Source organism: Leucoraja erinacea, chromosome 14 (assembly GCF_028641065.1).
Source record: "Leucoraja erinacea ecotype New England chromosome 14, Leri_hhj_1, whole genome shotgun sequence".
NCBI classification, from domain to species: Eukaryota; Metazoa; Chordata; class Chondrichthyes; order Rajiformes; family Rajidae; genus Leucoraja; species Leucoraja erinaceus.
Window position 1 is genome coordinate 31,285,221 of NC_073390.1, and position 19,666 is coordinate 31,304,886.

Consider the following 19,666-nt stretch of genomic DNA (forward strand, 5'->3'; position numbering starts at 1 on the left):
TCGTTGTCTCTGTACTGTACACTGACAATGACAATTAAAATTGAATCTGAATCTGAATCTGAATCTGAATCTGAACATACACCAGAATGGCATTTTGTCCTTACATAACCCAAACAATCTAAAGCCCACATGGTGCTACAAAAATTGTACACAAAAGGTGTGATTGAGCATACTTTTCATGGAACATTAGAATTTGTATCAAACATATTTATTAAAAATAAAATAGATGGGGGTTGCAGGATTATCATTGACCTTTCAACCCTAAACACATTCGTTCAAGATGTTCATTTTAAGATGGATACTCTTATTACTGATAAAGACTTGGTGTCAGCTGGGTTTTTCTATATGGCAGGCATTGACTCAAAAGAGGGGGAACTTTGGCAATATAGAGCTTACCAAAGGGGCAAACATCAGCCCCAATATTATTTACTAAAATTCTAAAACCAGCTTGGCATTGTTATGTAAACAAAGCCATAGGGTGATGTATTTCCCCCGTTCTGCCCCATCAATGGGGTACTAGGGAAAAAATTCAACTAGACTCAGCATCTGGGATTCTCATAGTACCCGACTGGCCTACTCAATCATGGTATTCGGTCATACAGGGGATGGTGTTAGAACCATGTTCCCACATGAACATAGCCAAATTTATTAATTCATCCAGTGACTGGGGGCAGTCATCCATGCCATAAGACTATGGATTTGTTGATTTGTAGAGTCTGAAAGACCCACTACACGGCATGGGGCTGTCAGACAGGACGATGAATCTCATCTCATCTGCACTAAGACTGTCAACACGGAAGCAGTACCTTGGACACATCAAGAAATGGGGCATATACTGCTTGGACAACAACCTCGACCAAAAGGCCAAGAACATTCTGGCCGTATTGGAATTTTAACTAGCCTCCATTATGATAATCGTTGGAGCTACAGTGCCATCAATAGTGCCAGAAGTGCACTCTCCAATTACCTATCACAAGGAACGGAGTGGCACACGGTGGGAACGCACCCCCTGGTAACAAAACTCATGAGGGGCATATTCAATGGTAATCCCCCTAAAACCAGGTACTCCGAAATCTGGGACGTGGGTGTCGTTCTAAACATGCTGAGGAGCTGGTAGCCCATAACAGCATTGTCACTTCAGTAACGGACCATGAAGATGGTTATGCTCATGGCGTTAGTTACCGCACAACGAGTCCAGCCATTAAGCAAACTGAGCCTGGACTCCCTGATCATCTCACCCGAGAAACTGGTGTTTGTCATACAGGATTTAATAAAAGAAAACAGACCAGGTTCATCGGGTCAAGTGTTTGAATTTATGGTATACCCATATGACGAACGACTGTGTATAGCGCGACACATCCAACTATACATAGAATATACTAAGAGCATTCGAGGTCAGAGAATGGCGTTGTTAATCTCTTACAAGAAACCGCACAAAAGGGTCACGACCCAAACTATATCAAGGTGGCTCAAATATGTCCTAAAGATGGCAGGAATAGACACTAATGTTTTTAACTTTCATTCCACCAGGGCTGCAGCAACATCCGCAGCAAAAATTCTAGAGGTACCCACAGACCAAATCCTCAGAATGGCAGGATGGTCATCCAAAAGGTTTTTCCAAAGGTTTTATAATAAACCAGTTATTTTTTGGAGCCATCATCGTGTTCAGAAACCATTTTATGTTCAACAATATAATTTGCCCGAAAGGTTACAGGGCTATGATTGTCAATTTAAAAAATGTATATCTTTTTTCGTTATACCACACAATTCTTTGCATAAGTGTGTTTTAAAATTACTAATGATGCTCTCTCCCAATACCCAAGGCAGTTGTGAAGCATGGACTCGTTCCACGGCATGAGGTCACAGAGCTTTGAAATCTTCACAAAGTCACTCACGTGACTCCGAAGTAAAATAGTAAGATTAAACGAGAACTTACCAGTTTGAAGTTTGATCTGTATTTTATGAGGGGGAACGTTGAGGGAATACGTGCCCTCCGCTCCCACCCTCTTATGATCATATCAAAAACTGGTATCTCTTTGATAATCTTACTATGTTAGGTCATTATAGGTTTCTGTGACCTCACACCGCTGCTTTGAAGAATGACACGCATGCGTTGGAAGCGGGTTCTTCACGTAAAATACAGATCAAACTTCAAACTGGTAAGTTCTCGTTTAATCTTACTATTTTATCATATTTGAAAGCTTCCAGAAGTTTAAAGTTTAATAGCCTGTGAAAATGTTCTGCAGAAGTAAAGAATGCAGTCAGAAGTTTGCTTATGCTAACTTGAAGATAGCTGCTAGTTGTTGACCTTGAAAAGCTCAGTTTTAATTTATGTTTTGGATTCCGAGGAGATGCAGCGTGCCCAGCTAACGACTATTCACAACAGACACTGGCAAAGAAGCCAATACAACTTTGAAAATAATGATTGTTTTATAGAAGCAGAAAAGATTGTTTGCTGAAGATAGCCATGAAGTTGGCAGTTGGCAAGACGAAGAAGGAGGCACTGGAAGGTCAGGGTTCAAGATGTGGCACAAGAATATCTCAGAAGAAGAGTTCCTTAGCCAAAGAAGGAGCTACTAAGCTGGAAACAGCAGCTAAATCAAATCTACAGCCAGAGAATATCTGGCATGACTCAGAACTAGCACTGAGTAAGTGGATGGGCGAAAAAACTTAATCTCAGCAACCGGGTGCTAGACGGAAGAGGAAGCAATTCAAATGGTAAAACATCTGACTTCTTTTTGTAATAAGGGAGGATTTGTGCTATCCAAGTGGATCAGCAACAGCCGCGTTGTATTGGAAACCATTCCACCAGATAACAGAGCCAAGGAGACCAGAGAGTTGCATTTGGACAAAGACAATCTGCCAATGGAAAGAGCACTAGGATTACACTGGTGCGTTGAAACAGATGTGTTCAAGTTCAGAATCTCGATTCAACAGCGACCATGTCAAAGAAGGGGTATCATATCCGTGATTGGTTCTATTTATGACCCTTTTTTTGCACCATTTACACTGCCAGCCAGGTTAATTTTGCAGGATCTCTGTGAGAAAAAACTTGGATGGGATGAGAGTATAACGCAAACCTTCTCTCAGCGATGGACAGAATGGTTAGCAGTTCTCGACAAGAGCTCGGAATTTAAAGTGGACCGGTGCATGAAGCCTACAAATTTTGGTCAAATCAGATGTGCACAGCTGCATCACTTCTCAGATGCCAGTGAAAGTGGCTACAATACTGTTTCGTATCTAAGACTGGAAAATGATGACAAGGAAGTACATGTTGCATTCTTAATGGGAAAGGCAGAGTGGCACCATTGAAGCAAATGACAATTCCCATAATGGAACTTACTGCCAAAACATGAACTGGGATTTGAAATCAATGCTAATGATTTCAAATCCCACACCATCCCAGTCTCCCCCACCTGGTCTGCTGACCGTTGATGCTTCCTCACCATCTCCCCTCCCTCTCTCCAATACTCCTGAGATGTCATCTGCACGGGGTCCCCCCTTCCCACCTACTACTACACCACCAGCCCTACCTATGACTCTTCATACTGCGCAGGTCAAGATGATGCTGGACAGACTGAAGCCAGGGAAAGCAGTGGGGCCCGATGACATCAGCCCAAGGCTACTGAAGACTTGCTCCTCAGAGCTGTGTGGTATTCTAACACACCTGTTCAACCTGAGCTTGCGTCTACAGAAGGTCCCAAGGCTGTGGAAAACATCTTGCCTGGTACCTGTCCCAAAGAAGACCTATCCCACTCACCACAATGACTACAGACCAGTAGCGCTCACTTCACATATTATGAAGACATTTGAGAGACTTGTCCTCTCCTACCTCAGGACTAGTGTGTCAACTCAAATGGATCCTTTACAGTTTGCATATCAGCCCAACATCAGTGTCGATGATGCCCTTATTTACATGCTGCAGAGGGCGTACACACATCTGGACATCCCTGATGCATCTGTAAGAATTACATTCTTTGACTTCTCTAGCGCTTTTAACACAATTCAGCCTCGACTGCTAGGGGAGAAGATGGAGAAGATGAAGGTGGATCCATTAATGGTACTGTGGTGTTTGGATTACCTTTTCCCCAGACCACAGTATGTGCGCCTACAGAACAATGTCTCAAGCACCATCATGAGCAGCACAGGGGCTCCACAAGGAACTGTGCTGGCTCCATTCCTGTTTACCATCTACACAGCGGATTGTCAATATAACACCAACAGCTGCTTTTTGCAGAAATTTTCAGATGACACAGCTGTTGTAGGCCTCATCAAAGGGGGCAATGAGGAGGAGTATAGAGACACAATTAACAACTTTGTGGAGTGGAGTGCACACAATAATCTCCATCTCAACACCAAAAAAACGAAGGAGATAGTTGTGGATTTCAGGAGGGGGAGGAGGAGGACTCAACCAACACCAATCACCATCAGGGGCACTGAGGTGGAGGTGGTCGCCAACCACAGGTACCTTGGTGTGCAGCTTGACAGTGAGCTGGACTGGAAGAGTCATATGGAGGCGGTGTACAGGAAGGGACAAAGTAGACTGTATTTTTTAAGGAGGCTAAAGTCATTTAATATCTGTCAACCCCTACTGTGCAGTGTCTACCATTCAGTGGTGGCCAGTGCTCTGTTTTTTGCTGTGGCCTGTTGGGGAGAAGGCGCCCGAATAGCGGACAAAAACAGACTGGATAAGCTGATCAGGAAGGCCGGCTCAGTGGTTGGGGCAGAGCAACTAACGGTCAAGCAGGTGGCAGAGGCCAGAACTCTGAAAAAACTAGGCTCAATAATGACCAACCCCACTCACCCACTCCACGCCCTGAAGGTGATCAAGTGCAGCATCTTCAGTCAGAGACTGATTGCACCAATGTGCAAAACGGAGAGACATAGGAAGTCTTGTATACCAGCTGCTATAAGGTTTTATAATGCACAAAAATTTTAACTTATTATGTATTGAAGATATCTGTTGAAATGTGTGGTGTTATGTCTGTCTTGAAGCTGTTGTGGCACTGTAATTTCCTGTAAAGGATTATTAAAGGTTATTCTTATTCTTCTATGATCCGGAAATTAAACAAGACATCATGGTGAATGTTATTGTTAAGGATTCATCGGACACAACAAATGATTTAATTACCCATTTATCATCAAGGGATAAGTTGATGACTGTGGTGGCTTGGGTTCTTAAAACTTAAACAAAGTTATTGCTGTTTGCTCGGAAAAGGAAAGAGATTGCTGAAGATATCTTTGAAGAAGATCCCGATAAACTAAAGGAAAAGGTTGAAAAGAAGATGCATGTCTTTAAGGCATCATATTGCTGACAGGGTTTACACCTTGATGATCTCTCAAGGCAGAAAACGTCATTATTTCTTTCTGTCAAAGACAAAGATACAAAAAATAAATATTGATGTTAGAAGCCGGAGTACATGGTGTCAAAAGAGACAGTAAATTGTACAAGCTTGATATTGGAAGAAGAACTACTGAGAGCGGGTGGTCACCTGAATAGACTAGCAATGCCTGAGAAAGGTAAGCATCCTATTATTCTATCGAAGGACTTTCATATTTCAACATTGTTGTTATGACATATCCATGAAAAGATAAGACATGGAGGAAGAAATTATATGTTGTCAAAGCTTTGTAAAAATATTGGATTATCAAAGCTGCTGCAAAAAAGATAATAAAAAATTGTGTTGAATGTAGACGACAGCGTGGAAAAGTTGGAGAACAGAAAATGGCGGGCTTACCTCTGGAGAGGATTCAACCTAGTAATCCTCCATTTACAGATGATGGGGTAAATTATTTTGGTCCTATCGAAGTTAAGAGAGGATGAAGTATGATAAGAAGGTTTTGTGCGTACAGTACGTCTTCAGTAACAATGTCTTGGTAAGACTGATAATAAGATATGTCTGCTTCTAGAAGGCGAAGGTGAAGATGGAAGAATCGCTAAAGAAGACTGAATGCAAAATATAATGCATGTTACTTTTGTTTTTTAATATACATTAAGCTTTTTTGTTCCTTTTTTAATGTCTATTAGTAATTGTTTTGTTATATACGTAGAATAATTAGGGACCGGTATGTAGGAGCCATTGAGCTTAAGTCAGTATATTATAGTCATTTTTAATATTTTAGTTTTTACCAGTCTGTACTTTTGCAGGTGGGATTTGATATGTAGAAGGGACATGTCTATTTCTAGAGGAGACTAGCGCAGACTCATAGATTAGGAGTCAGTTGGGTCTCGGAATGATGGTGAGAATACAGTTTTTTACCACACATGAATCATGATCACGACACACACAAGTTAATGAGACGGCCTGCTTTTATATGAAGAAACTTTCATGTGATTTATATCACATGAATGGAACAGGGATTAAGAACGGAAAGTGATGGATTATTTATTTGCTATGTACTAGTTCAATAAAAGGTTAATTAATCAAGAAACAACATTTGGAAGATACTTTTTTACTATCAAGTGTGTCGTGAGTGCGTAAACTCTACCTCCAACCCATCCGCGAGGAGTAACGGCTATCAAAGTTGGACTTTGAGAACGCAATAAGAAACTGCCATTATAATCCAAATGGAGAGAAATTGTAGATGAGTAAAGTACCGGGGGATCTAGGTATTCTTGGGGATGGAACACCACAAGTTAACAAGAAGCAAGGGCAATAAAGGCAATTCATAAAGGCAAGAAGGGTAATTTGCACATTGAATATGAGCAGTTTTGTTAGACTAAGCGGGTTCGGTATCTCGATAAATGCAAGAAATCATGGGATTTGTCATTCAGAATTAAAAAAGCAAACACAGTGCTGTACAAACTGTGTATAATTATTAACTATTCTACCAAGGAATTAATCTAGAATTCTGTCAACAATAGTAAGATTAAACGAGAACTTACCAGTTTGAAGTTTGATCTTTATTTTATGAGGAGTTATGATGAGGGATTACTTGAAGACCCCGCCAGCACACATGCGCGACATACTTCAAAACAGCGGTGTGGAATCACAGAAACAACACAATAACTGAAATAAACATAGTAAAGATAAGGAGAACTAAGATACCAGTTGACCTTTATAATTGAGGGTGGGAGCGGAGGGCACGTAATCCCTCATCGTAACTCCTCATAAAATAAAGATCAAACTTCAAACTGGTAAGTTCTCGTTTAATCTTACTATTTTACTTCGGAGTCACGTGAGTGACTACGTGAAGATTTTAAAGCTCTGTGATTTCAAACCATGTAACAGTCCATGCTTCACTCACTGCCAAAGTCATCCAAGGGAGGAAGTATGTTATCGTAATCAAACATGAATCTGTTTATAAAACAATAATGGTATTTATTTGAAACAATAACAAAGAAAATAATGCTCCCCCGGGCTTAAATTATATATTTGCAGAGTCTAAAATTCTCTCTGCAAATGAAACAGGTTTTACTATTGGCTTGTTGTAGAATGTTTGGAAAGTTCTTTCCATGGACCACCCCGCTGTTGCCAGGATGTGGTCCAATGGCACGTCCATTCTGTTAGCCGCCGACGTGGATGCTGCCCTGATGGTGTGCGATGTGTAAATATCAGTATCCACTCCAGCAGCTCCCAATACCTGTTTGAGCCATCTAGAGATGGTTTGACATGACACCCGACCATGTGGCTTTTTGTGGCTGACCCATAGTGCCTTTTCTCTCCCTCGGGAATCTTTGGTTGTGTTGATATATAGTAGTAGGTGTGCCATGACACATAAACGGGGGTCAGGTGGGTACGGCCGGAATTCCATAATGAGTCCTGAAGTTCCTGGTCTGCTCTGTTTTACCAGCTCCTGAATGGTGAATGTTATTTGGTCTGATGTTATGACCATATTGTCCAGTCTGAGTAGGTAAAGGGACTGGACCCTTTGTGCTGAGACTAACGCCATCAGCAAAGCCGTTTTCAGGGTTAGCTGTTCCAGAGTGAGGGATCTGGCTGGTGGCCATCCCCTTAGGTATGCCAGGACAACGCTGACATCCCAGATCTTGGTGTACCTAGGTCTAGGGGGGTTTGTATTGAAGATCCCTCATTAATTTGGCCACCAGCGGATGAGACCCTATGGCCTGTTGTCCTGGTGCCTGCCTCAGATAGGCTGACAGTGCACTCCTAGCACAATTGATAGTGCTATAGCTTCGACCTTCATCGTGGTTGGCCTGGCCAGGAACTCCAGTATATTTGTTATGGTTGTTGATCTGTATGTTGTCCCTGTTCTTGAGCAGTACGTTTCCCATTTTCTGATACTGGAGAGATATTGTTTCTTGGTGGAAAGACGGTGAGATGCTGTCATCGTGTCCATGGTCCTATTTGACAATCCCAGGTCCAGTAAAGGTCTTTTTAGAATCTGCAACCCAACAGGTTTATTCTGTCATGGCATGGGTGACTTTCGCCTGAGACAGGGTGGATCAGTAGATCTGGTCCGCTGGGAATGGTCATGGGTGGTTCAATGACCCTGTCAAGGACCACTGGGAACCATGGCTGTGTGGGCCAGTCGGGTACTACCAAAATGCCTGAAGCAGAGTCCATCTGTATTTTGCGTAGTACCCGACTGATGAGGCAGAAGGGGGGAAAGGCATAGAAAAAATAGTTCCCCAGTTCAGCGAGAATGCATCTATCACCGCTGCCTCAGGGTCTGGTTCCCAAGCGACATATATTGGTACCTGGTGATTCAGTCGGGATGCAAAGAGATCGATATCTGGTGTTCCATATTGCTTTGTGATTTCAGCAAATGCTTTGGGGTTTAACATCCATTCGGTGTTATCATTGAATTTACGTGACCTGGTGTCTGCCACTGTATTTAGCTTACCTGGTAGGTAAGTTGCTGATAGCCAAATATGTTTGTCGACACACCATTGCCAGATTGTGTTGACCAAATTATCACATGATATCGATTTTATACCACCCATATGGTTAATATAGGCCACCATTGTGGTATTGTCAATCTGCAAACGGACATGGTGCATATTTGAACAATATACTTTTAACCCATAGAACGCACCCAACATTTCCAAATAGTTTACACCCAGTGTCTGTAGTAGTGATGATTCTAGATTAGCCCATCTACCACCTGTACTGGATATGGTATTAGTTGCTCCCCAGCCTTGAGCACTGGCATCTGTTTGTATTGTTAATGTTGGAATATTGATAATGATGGGACTGGAACTATGCCAAATGTTCTCTTTCCACCATTGTAACTCTAATATTGCTTCAATAGGTAATTTCATGGTTCAGTCAAAGTGACCTGCATGTTGTTTTAACGCTTACACTTTTGTTCTTTGTAAGTTTTGATAATGCAAAGGTCCAAACTGGGTAGCTGGAAATGCTGCTACTAATTTCCCAATTACTCTTGCCACTTGTCGAATGGTTGGTTGATTGTTAACCATTAATTTGTTACAGGCTTGTGCCAATTCTGCTGATTTTTCTTTTGGCAATGTTATAGACATGTGGACTGAGTTAATTGTGAATCCCAATAGTCCATAGTTGTGGATGGCGTCAACTTAGATTTACTGGATGTATGACAAACCCCAAGGTTTCAAATAAATGTTTAGTAGCTAATACTGCTGAATTAGCTAATTCCATGGTTTTGCCTATTATCAAAATAGCATCAAGATATGCCATGACAATATGTTTTTGTTTTCTTAATATTGCCAGGGCTGGTTTTAATATCTTGGTAAACAGTCTTGGGGCTGATGTTAGACCATAAGGCAACGATTTGTACTGCCATAGTTGCCCCATCCAGTTAAATGTTAGGTATCTACAATGATCCTTATGAATGGGTACTGAATAGTATGCATCTTTTAAGTCGATGCTTGCCATAAAGTATCCTTTGGAAATCAATTGTTTGGTAGTCACAAATGTTTCCATTTTAAAGTGTATATACCTAACAAAAGTATTCAATGTGGTTAAGTCAATGATGATGCAACATCCACCATCTTTTTTGGTTTTAGTAAATATATTTGATACGAATTCCAAAGGTTCATGTTTAGATTTCTCTATGATTCCCTTTGTATGTAACCTCACCAGTTCTGCTTGTCTCTCACGTTTTTCTTTTAGTGAGAGGGTAAATCCCCTTTGGGGTGCATGCTGACCTAGTGGCATATTTTCTTGAATACATTTTCTTGTATACTTTTTAGTATATAATTATCAAGTGTGATAGTCCTCCATGCTTCCAAAAACAGGTGTAGACTACCCCCTGTTAGCAAAATCCCCCCACTTTTATGTACTGGTAGGAACCAGACCCACCTACCTCCATTGTTATTGGTAGAGTGTTCACTTCTTGGGCTTCTGGTTCCTTGTCTGCCGGGGTGACGCATTTTCCATGGGGCCCGCTCTGGGACTGTCCTAAAAAAGACTTCCGGGGATGACATGCGGGCCCCGAGCTTTCACAAGTACAATGAAGTAGACGCCTACTGGTGGATGCGTAGGGGTACTGCCGTCTGGGTTGCGTGGTTTTGCTCGATCCAGGGCCTGCCCTCATGAGTCCAAATGCCTTGGATTCTTCATCCAGATCTTTGACTTGCTTTGGTAAGTCTTTGCCAAATAGCAGGATCTGTGGTTCTGAGGTCCTGATACCCTGCCCAATGTACCCCCAGATTTGACTGTTAACGGCAGGCACATTGAGCGAAATGCAATTTTCGGGAAACGTGTAAAGATCCAACGCCTCATTGACTACCTGTTCATGGAGTGGTTTAAAGGACAGGTAGTCAATGCTGGCCGCCAGTTTAGGTTGTAACGGCCGTCCCGCTCACGGTGTTGCCGCGTAGCAGTTCACCACTCCCAGCAGCTCTTCCTGATCCTGTACCTCCAGCATACTCCCGTGTTCTTCAGCCAGTGATCCCTGTTCTTGAGCAGCCCAGTCCTGGTCGCCAATGCTTCCTTCTACAGAGGGTGATGCGATGGCCAGTGCTTGATAATGCACTGGAACGGGAGTGCATGTGCTCCCTTGGCGAGCTTGCCCCATCTCCCGGAGCAAGTCTCGCTGGAGTATTTGCTCCATGAGCCTTTCCATACGGCCCAAACGGCCACCTCTGCCGCTCTCGGGCGGTGAGTCTTCCACACCGAACTCATCCGAGTAAACCGGCCTGTCCAACTTCCGTTTAGCCTTGCCTCCAGCCCGCTGCGGTTGTTCGAGCTGTGGTGCTAGCGGCGCTGGGCTTGGCTCGGAAATATTGTCGGTGACTGAGGACCGCAGCATGTGCGGTCCAGGTGCCGCCGGTCGCCCCCCACTGCTGGGACCCTCCTGGTCTATTGCAGTCGGACAGGGTACGACCTTCTTTGCTTGTTTTCCCTTGTTCATGTAAGGTAAAGCAGCTTCCAAAATACAACCTCAGAGTAAGTTTACTTACCTAGAGGTCCCGTTTTTAAACTTGTTGCGGGAGAGCTCGTGCTCCCGTCCGTCGCTGTTGCACTGCGTGAGACGCTATGTTGCACATGCGTGCTGGCGGGGTCTTCACGTAGTCACTCACGTGACTCCGAAGTAAAATAGCTTCCTTTCTTGTTCTGCTGTTCACACAATACTTACACAGTCCCAGTTTGAGTTCAATTCATTTATCTGCAATTATGAGATATTCAAAAAGTTAAAGAATTTATTATTTTTATTTAATCTTGAATGTGTTTGCTGCTGGAATAAGAAAATATTACTTGTGTTTGAAACATTTCCGTATCTTTATTCATAATTTATATGTAAAAATACATTTAATCTGAGGCAGGCAGCGACTGTATCAGTGTGATGTGGACTGATGCTTTATCTACAGGCGGTGTGAATGTATCGTTAATGCAAAGATTTACCCCCGAGAAAAAACGGAGTACAGGGTTGGCCCTGTGAAGGAGCTGTGGAGGGTTTGTGCCGTTCCAACGTTGCGATGGTTGCGGTACATTTCCCCCAGCGATCTCGCCCAGTGCACGTTGGCCAGCACAGTTCACCAGCCCTTGTTAGCAAAGGCTCTTTGTGCAGGTGTTACCCGAAGCCCAAAGGTTTTGTGGAATTTCTGCGTTCGGATCGGGAACGCAGCGAGCTAGCGAGAGGGCTATCAGATTAGATCAGATCAGCCCAGGTTGCCAAATGGCGGAAGAGCGGATTTTAATGGGTCATTATTAGACTGTTCCATCTGTGCGGCATCGCCAGCTCTTTCTCTCCCAGATCCCCCATCCCAACTGTCGACAAAATCCGACAGAGAAAATGCTCCCACTCATATTACGGGTTGGCTCTGCGTTTGCCTACTCGTGGCGCCTCCTTCAAAGAGAGCGAGAACAGGTCCCATCAGCTGGGGAGTTGTAACCCACTCCTGAGTGAAGCCTCTAGTTTGGCTGTGGTTCAAATGGCTGCAAATTCTCATGATTATCACGGCCCGGTCACCCGGATCCAGCTCCCAACTATGTGCCCTGACAGACTGGAACCAACCCCAGAGGTTAAGGCGACAGCATCTTTATTTAAGCGAACCCACCTCGAAGGTTTAACCAGCCTGTCGAATCCAATCTAAACTTTCGAACTTACCCCCCACACAGCACATTCTCCTCGTTTCTTTCAATCCAGGTAGGTTATTTAGATAGGAATGTAAGCACTGTCTAAAATTGGTTGACCACACAACTTGTAATTCGTGTAAATTAATATGAAATTGAATGGCTGTGACTCAGGCTAATGCCAGCGATTTGATAATTGACAGGTTCATTCCAGGTATTCTTGCGTTATCAAGGCTGGTGCTGTATTGAGTCAATAATTTAAATAGATACAATTGTGAATATATGCCGCCTGCAGTATGCTGTGACCCACTGCTGATATATTTGACAAATTAATCTATATTACTAAATGTCTGATCTTGACCACTTCCTGTTGTTCTGTATATTGATTTTAGAAAAAACGCTGCCACTTACGGCTGTGATTTTTGGCCATCTTACTCAAAGTCCCCCTCCGCTGCGCAAGACAAGAGGATTTTTCCCATCAATGAAAAATAAAAGAGTTATTAGTGTTTAAAAAATGTTGAGATTCTCCTGAAGGCCACTCCCCTTCCGGAGGGACTATAAAACCCGGAAGTGTTGAGTGCCTCAGAGTCTCTGCAAGATGGGGGAGCGAGAGGGTCACGTCTCTCAGTCTGAGCTGTGAATAACACTGAACACATGTCTACTAAACTGTGGGTAGTTTTACTGACCTGTCAGTGCCCTTAATGTGGTTTGAAAATATAGTTTGGAAATGCTAAAGCTGTGTTGCCTTTGGTTTGGAAATGTAAAGCTGCGTTGCCTTTGGTTTGGAAATGCTAAAGCTGTGTTGCCTTTGGTTTGGAAACGCTAAAGCTGTGTTGCCTTTGGTTTCAAAATGCTAAAGCTGTGTTGCCTAATTAAAGTTGCCTTGCCTAATTAAAGTCGCCTTGCCTAATTAAAGTTGCCTTGCCTAATTAAAGTTGCCTTGCCTATTTAAAGTTGCCTTGCCTAATTAAATTTGCCTTGCCTTCTATATAATTAAAAGTCTAATCCTGTTTGTGTTTTGTATTGATTTTAGAAAAAAACACTACCACGTACGGCTGTGATTTTTGGCCATCTTAGAGTCCCCCTCCGCTCATCAGGTGCCAAGAATTGTTCATATCGATGGAAAATAAAAGAGTTATTTGTGTTTTAAAAATGGTGAGATTCTCTCTCATGTCAATCAGGCCATGAAGGCCACACCCCTTCTGGTGGGGTGGTTGGGGGGGGAGGGACTATAAAACCCAGAAGTTTGGCGTGGTTCAGTCTATGCAAGATGGAGAAGGGTGAGGTCACGACTCACTGTCTTTAGTGGCCTTGCACCCTACTTGAAATGATATGAAACTGCACAAATTTGATGGCCTTGCACCCTGCTTAAAATGGAATTTCAGGGAATAGCCATGAGTCAACTGCCAGCCCACCAGCCGTGAGTGAGTGAGCTGCCAGCACAACAGGCTTGAGTGACTGAGCCATCAGCCCAAGAATCTATTCGGCCTATAATGTCCATACTAGCCCTCTGGAAACCAGTCTCTTCAGCCCACAACACCCATACTAGCGCCCCGGAAAGCCCCCCCCCCCCACCCACTGGCCACCAATATTGGAATTTGTGAAGAGGTGGAATATTACGTCGGGGGACCAGCTCTCCCTTGTGATGCTGGGATCCAACGGGTCCCACTTAGATTACTTTATTTATAAATCTCATTGAAATGAATACGCAGGTCCGTATACACACAGTAGCTCAGCTGGCGAGAATGTTTAGCCCAAATGACCCATGACCTGGGCATGCACAGTTGTAATACCGAACTCGCTTATTGTACAAGATACAAGCAAGGCTACCCCTGAAGTACTGTTTTTGTCATTAATCAAGGAAGGAAATAATGCCATTGAAGGTAGTCGAAATGAGATTCACGGCTAATTATTTGGGTTAGAGGGATTACCCATCATAAGAAGCCAAATAAATTAGTTCTATATTCTTTGAAGATTAGAAGAATGAGAGGTGATCTCATCACCATTATCGTGCCCCTTTGTAACTTTCTAGAATTTAGGAGATTGAGATTGAGGAGGGATCTTATAGAAACTTACAAAATTCTAAAGCGATTGGACAGGGTAGATGCAGGAAGATTTTTCCCGATGTTGGGGATGTCCAGGACAAGGGGTCACAGCTTAAGGATAGAGGGGAAATCCTTTAGAACCGAGATGAGAAGAACATTTTTCACGCAGAGAGTGGTGAATCTCTGGAACTCTCTGCCGCAGAAGGTAGTTGAGGCCAGTTCATTGGCTATATTTAAGAGGGAGTTAGATGCGGCCCTTGTGGCTAGAGGGATCAGGGGGTATGGAGAGAAGGCAGGTACGGGATACTGAGTTGGATGATCAGCCATGATCATATTGAATGGCAGTGCAGGCCCAAAGGGCCGAATGGCCTACTCCTGCACCTATTTTCTATGTTTCTATGTTTTCTTTCTGTCTAACCATCTTTATTACAGCACCATCTGATTAAGAGGTTAAATAGCAAGAGAATTTAAATTTGGTTAAATTGATCAAATCTGGAATAAAAAGCTAGTGTCATTAATGTTGACGATGAATCTACCCTGGTCATAAAACATATTTTCACCCAGAGAGTTGTGAATCTGTGGAATTCTCTTCCGCAGAAGGCAGTGGAGGCTTGACTGGATGTTTTCAAGAGAGAGATTTAGCTCTAAGGGCTAAAGGAATCAAGGGATATGGGGAAAATGCAGGAACAGGCATGATCATATTGAATCAGCCATGATCATATTGAATGGTCGAATGGCCTATTTCTGCACCTATTTTTGCATGTTTCTATGCTTCTATATTGCTCACTAATATCATGTGGAATAAAATCCCCTGCCCTTCACCATTATGACCTATTTGTGACCTCAGACGCACAGCAAAGGAATTGGAACAGCCCTTTGAATGCTGCAGCAAGACATTCGGTTCAAGGGCAAGAAATGTCAGATAATTACTGCGCCCCATACTCTATGAACTAATAAATTCATAGAATATGGGAGTTTGAGTACCATAGGTAATGACATTCTCAAAGGCTTAAAATATAACAGAGTGCAGGAAGTGAAAGTGGAGAATAATGCTCTACGATAATGTTTGCTAATGGCCACTATCCAGTCCCACGGTAACACAAGCATTATATTTACCACAACCCTACTGCCCACTGGTGGTGTTGTACTTAGAGCAGTACACTAACCTTCCATGCTTTCCTCGGTTAGATTCTTAGTAACTATCTCTCGGATTCGAGCAGAGACGGGAGTTGGAGCAGAGTCCTGCCCCTCTCCACAGATCGTCAGACCTTTATCCTCTTCAGGCACCTCTGGATTCAGGATGGTCTCTTCCAATTTCTGAAACAATAACATAACCGTTGGCTGAGAGGCACACATGGTGAGACCAAACATAGAAACATAGAAATTAGGTGCAGGAGTAGACCATTCGGCCCTTCAAGCCTGCACCGCCATTCAATATGATCATGGCTGATCATCCAACTCAGTATCCCGTACCTGCCTTCTCTCCATACCCTCTGATCCCCTTAACCACAAGGGCCACATCTAACTCCCTCTTAAATATAGCCAATGAACTGGCCTCGACTACCCTCTGCGGCAGAGTTCCAGAGATTCACCACTCTCTGTGTGAAAAACATCAGCACAACTGCAGTGTTGGTGACATTGGAATAATTGTGAAGCCTGTTTGAGCAGTTTTTACAAGATTTTGTTAAGATTATAGTAATAGAATTGCCAATAAAGCAAGGGATCCGCAATCTGTGAATACTAGAGGAAAACACTTCATACTGAACTTTCTTCAATGACAAGGGGAGATTGTATAGGCTGGGTTGGTATTCCTTGGAACAGAGGTAGTGGATGGGACCAGGGGTTGGCTGATAAAGGTAAACAGAATTATGGGGGACATAAATTGGGTAGACAGGAGCTAACATTCCACATAGCAGAGTTGCTAAAAAAAATAAAGGACATGGGTTTACAGAAAAGGGTAAGGCTTTAAAGGGCATACAAGGAAGATTTTCTTTCATCCACAGGGCAGTTAGAATCTGGAACACACTGCCTTGGTGAGGTTAGTCCTCCCACAAAATTAAAAAATTAGTCATGAAGACATTTCTTCTCTCAAAGACTGGTGAATTGATGGAATTCTCTGCCCCAGTGGAAACACATAGCTGACCCAGATGATGATGCAGTGGCATAGCTAGAGAGCTGCTATCTCACAGCTCCAGTGGCCTGGGTTCAATGCTGGCCTCGGGTACTGTTTCCGCAAGTTTGCACTTTCTCCGTGACTGCCTGTCTCACCAGTGCTCTGGTTTCTTCGTATATCCCCAAATACATGCAATTGGCTGTTGCAAACCGGTGTCTGTAGAAGGATCCTGATACAAAATATGATGTCTATTCTATGCCCAGAAGATGCTTGACCCACTGAGTTCTTTCAGCACTTTGTTTGTGAACCCTTTTGTTTATTCTATTCCTCCTCCTTCTCTGCTAGTCCAAACTTATCCCTTTTCCAAATCTTTCCACTTATAATAGCCTGAAACAGGGGGGAACAGTGGTTCAGTTATTGCCTTATGGCGCCAGAGACCAAGGTTTGATCCTGACTATGGGTGCTTGTCTATACGGATTTTCTACATTCTCCCTGCGACGTGTGTTGGTTTTCTCCGGGATCCCCCCACACTTCAAAGGCGTACAGGTTTATGTTAATTGGCTTGGTATAATCATAAATTGTCCCTAATGTGTGTAGGATAGTGTAAGTATGAGGATATCACCGGTGGACTGAAGCGTTTGTTTCCGAACTTTATCTCTAAACTAAAGGAAATTAAATCAACTGTTTTACTTTCCACAGGTACAGCTTGACTAGTTGAGTGGTCCCAGCATTTTCTCTTTTTATTTCAGATTTCCAGCATCTGCAGGTTTTTAACTTTCAATGTTGCCATAGTTTTTTTATTTATTCACTGGGAAAATCAGCAGAACCAGTCAAGTTACTTACATATCTCAAGGAATATTCCGGTCATTACATTGAGAAAACTTCATTGAGAAAACTGATCATTATACACAAATTATTCTCAAGGATGTTTTAATCCTTACCACAGGGGTTTAGAGTGCAATTCTTCCCCGCACTCCACTAGCTGTTAATAGAATTGGTTGCGGATTTGGAAATTGTGCCCAAATCCATAAGGGAGGAAGGGTTTGGTAACTGCAGGTTTGTGGAGGAGGGGGGGTAGAGTGAATTGCTTTTGTGACGAATAAAATTTACTTTGATTTTGACTATTGCATGGAATATGTATGGCATTAATTGAACAAATATTGTAACTAGCCTGTGATTCTCTGCTGCAAAATGGTGATCCCAAAAGCACCAAATTTTATTGATCATTAAAGCAAAAATGATGCCTAACATTGAAAGTTTTTTTAAAAGCTGCAGATGCTGAAAACTTGATAGACCAAAGGGCCTGTTTCTATGCAGACATGCACAATCAAACGCAAAGGCTTATATTTGCATATTCCTTTCCATGCCTCGGGAAATCCCCGATCAGTCAACGATCAGCCTTTTCAAGTGTAGTCAGACACTACGAACAATGCTCAGCATGTTCCATGGACAGCAAGGGCAATGGAGGGGGAAAAAAATCACAATTCAAATTCAAAATATTAGATCTGATCTCAAATTCACGGTTCTGCGTTGTTGACTGTCCGTTTGAACTCCGTGCAGCAGGAGAGCAATTAAAGGAACTTTAAAATGATGAGCTACTGGTGCAGACAGACAAAATCTGCACCAAAATCAGAAAATGATGGAGGCACTCAGCTGGTCAGGCAGCATCTGTAGAAAGAGAAGGTAGACATTAAATGCTGGAGTAACTCAGCGGAATAGGTAGCATCTCTGGAGAGAAGGAATGGGTGACGTTTCAGGTCGAGATGCTTCTTCAGTCTGTAGAAGGAGAAACAGTGATCAGGTTCGGGATTCTTCATCGGGTATCTGCTGCTTGGAAATGGGTGGAAATGTCCAATGCTGTGAAAGTGCTGGCGGCGCGGTCCCCTGGTGAGAGGAAGGGTGAGAGGAACAATAGCTGGTTTCGAGGATGGGGTTTTCCAGCTGCTTCTCGCAGGGGAGCAAAGTCCGATTCGGCCCTGGGCGGTGCAGGTGCACGGGGTTGCTTACAATATTAAACCGGTCAATTCCTCCGAGCATTACAAATGCAAAATAAGATTGAACCTGTGAAGATACCCCTCGCCTTGAGCATTACTCGTTTGCAACCAGTCGGCCGCCGGATTTAAACTTGCCGGTAGCTCGGCCGCCTACCTGGATCACTGCCTCTAGCTTGTCCTCGGCGGGCTGGCTCGGTGAACTCATGGGGACCCACGGCAGCTCCGGAGCTCGCCCGCTCAGCTTCAGCAGCCCCTTACGGCCCGGCCCATCCCGCTCCCCCTCCTCCCCTTCCCCCAGTCTGGCCACGGTTGCCGGGGAAACAGGACGCCCAGCTTGCGTTGCCGTGGAAACAGGACGCTGGGTAAAGGCAGTTGCCTGGTGGCGGGGACGCCGAGGACGGCATGGAGACCGGAGCTGATCTATTGGAGCCCGGAGGCGGGATCTAAGCAGTTGGGAGCGGGATTCAGCTCAGCCACACATAGGACGCGCAATAACCCAGAACATTGCACTGTTAAGCTGCAATGCACAATGATATGGATGCACTGTAAAGGAACTCTTCCGATTTCATTGTATTGGCCTCTTGCAATCAACGGCGTATAAAAAACAAGATATTATCCGGCTCTCCAATTATATATTTTTAAGTTGCATATTTAGTTTCTGCAGTAAATGGAGGCAACGCGCTCGGATCAGCAGGTTATCGAGGCTGACCTTCGCAAAGTTTTCAGAGATACCAAGAGGCAATTCCAAACCAAGCTAGACTCCAAGTCTACCACACGATTGTGGCAAGGCTTGCATGTTATAGTGGGCTACAACGGGCTACACAATAAAGTCAGGCAGAATTGCTGGAAAATAATGCATCCTTTTTTCCCTGTGATGCATTCCCATACAGTACAATACAATTCCCTGCAATCAGTCTGAAGAAGAGTCCTGACTCGAAACATCACCTACCCATGTTCTCCAGAGATGCTTCCTGACCTGGAGTTACTCGAGCACTTTGTGTATTTTTTTGCAAACCAGCATTTTGTTTCTGCATTATGGTACATGCTTGTTTT

The 19,666-nt window shown here is 43.5% G+C and overlaps 1 protein-coding gene across 1 annotated transcript in view; it reads right to left on the reverse strand.

Annotated features, from left to right (window-relative positions):
- LOC129703508 (rootletin-like) overlaps nucleotides 1-18,879 on the reverse strand; it is a 229,040-nt gene extending 210,161 nt beyond the window's left edge. The window contains exons 1-2 of the mRNA XM_055646034.1: nucleotides 18,768-18,879; nucleotides 15,673-15,823 (exon numbers count right to left, since the gene is read on the reverse strand). Of these exons, the coding sequence (XP_055502009.1) occupies nucleotides 15,673-15,823; nucleotides 18,768-18,818 (202 nt within the window). The 5' untranslated portion in view covers nucleotides 18,819-18,879. The remainder of the gene's footprint in view (nucleotides 1-15,672; nucleotides 15,824-18,767) is intronic.
- Between the last annotated feature and the right edge of the window lie 787 nt (nucleotides 18,880-19,666).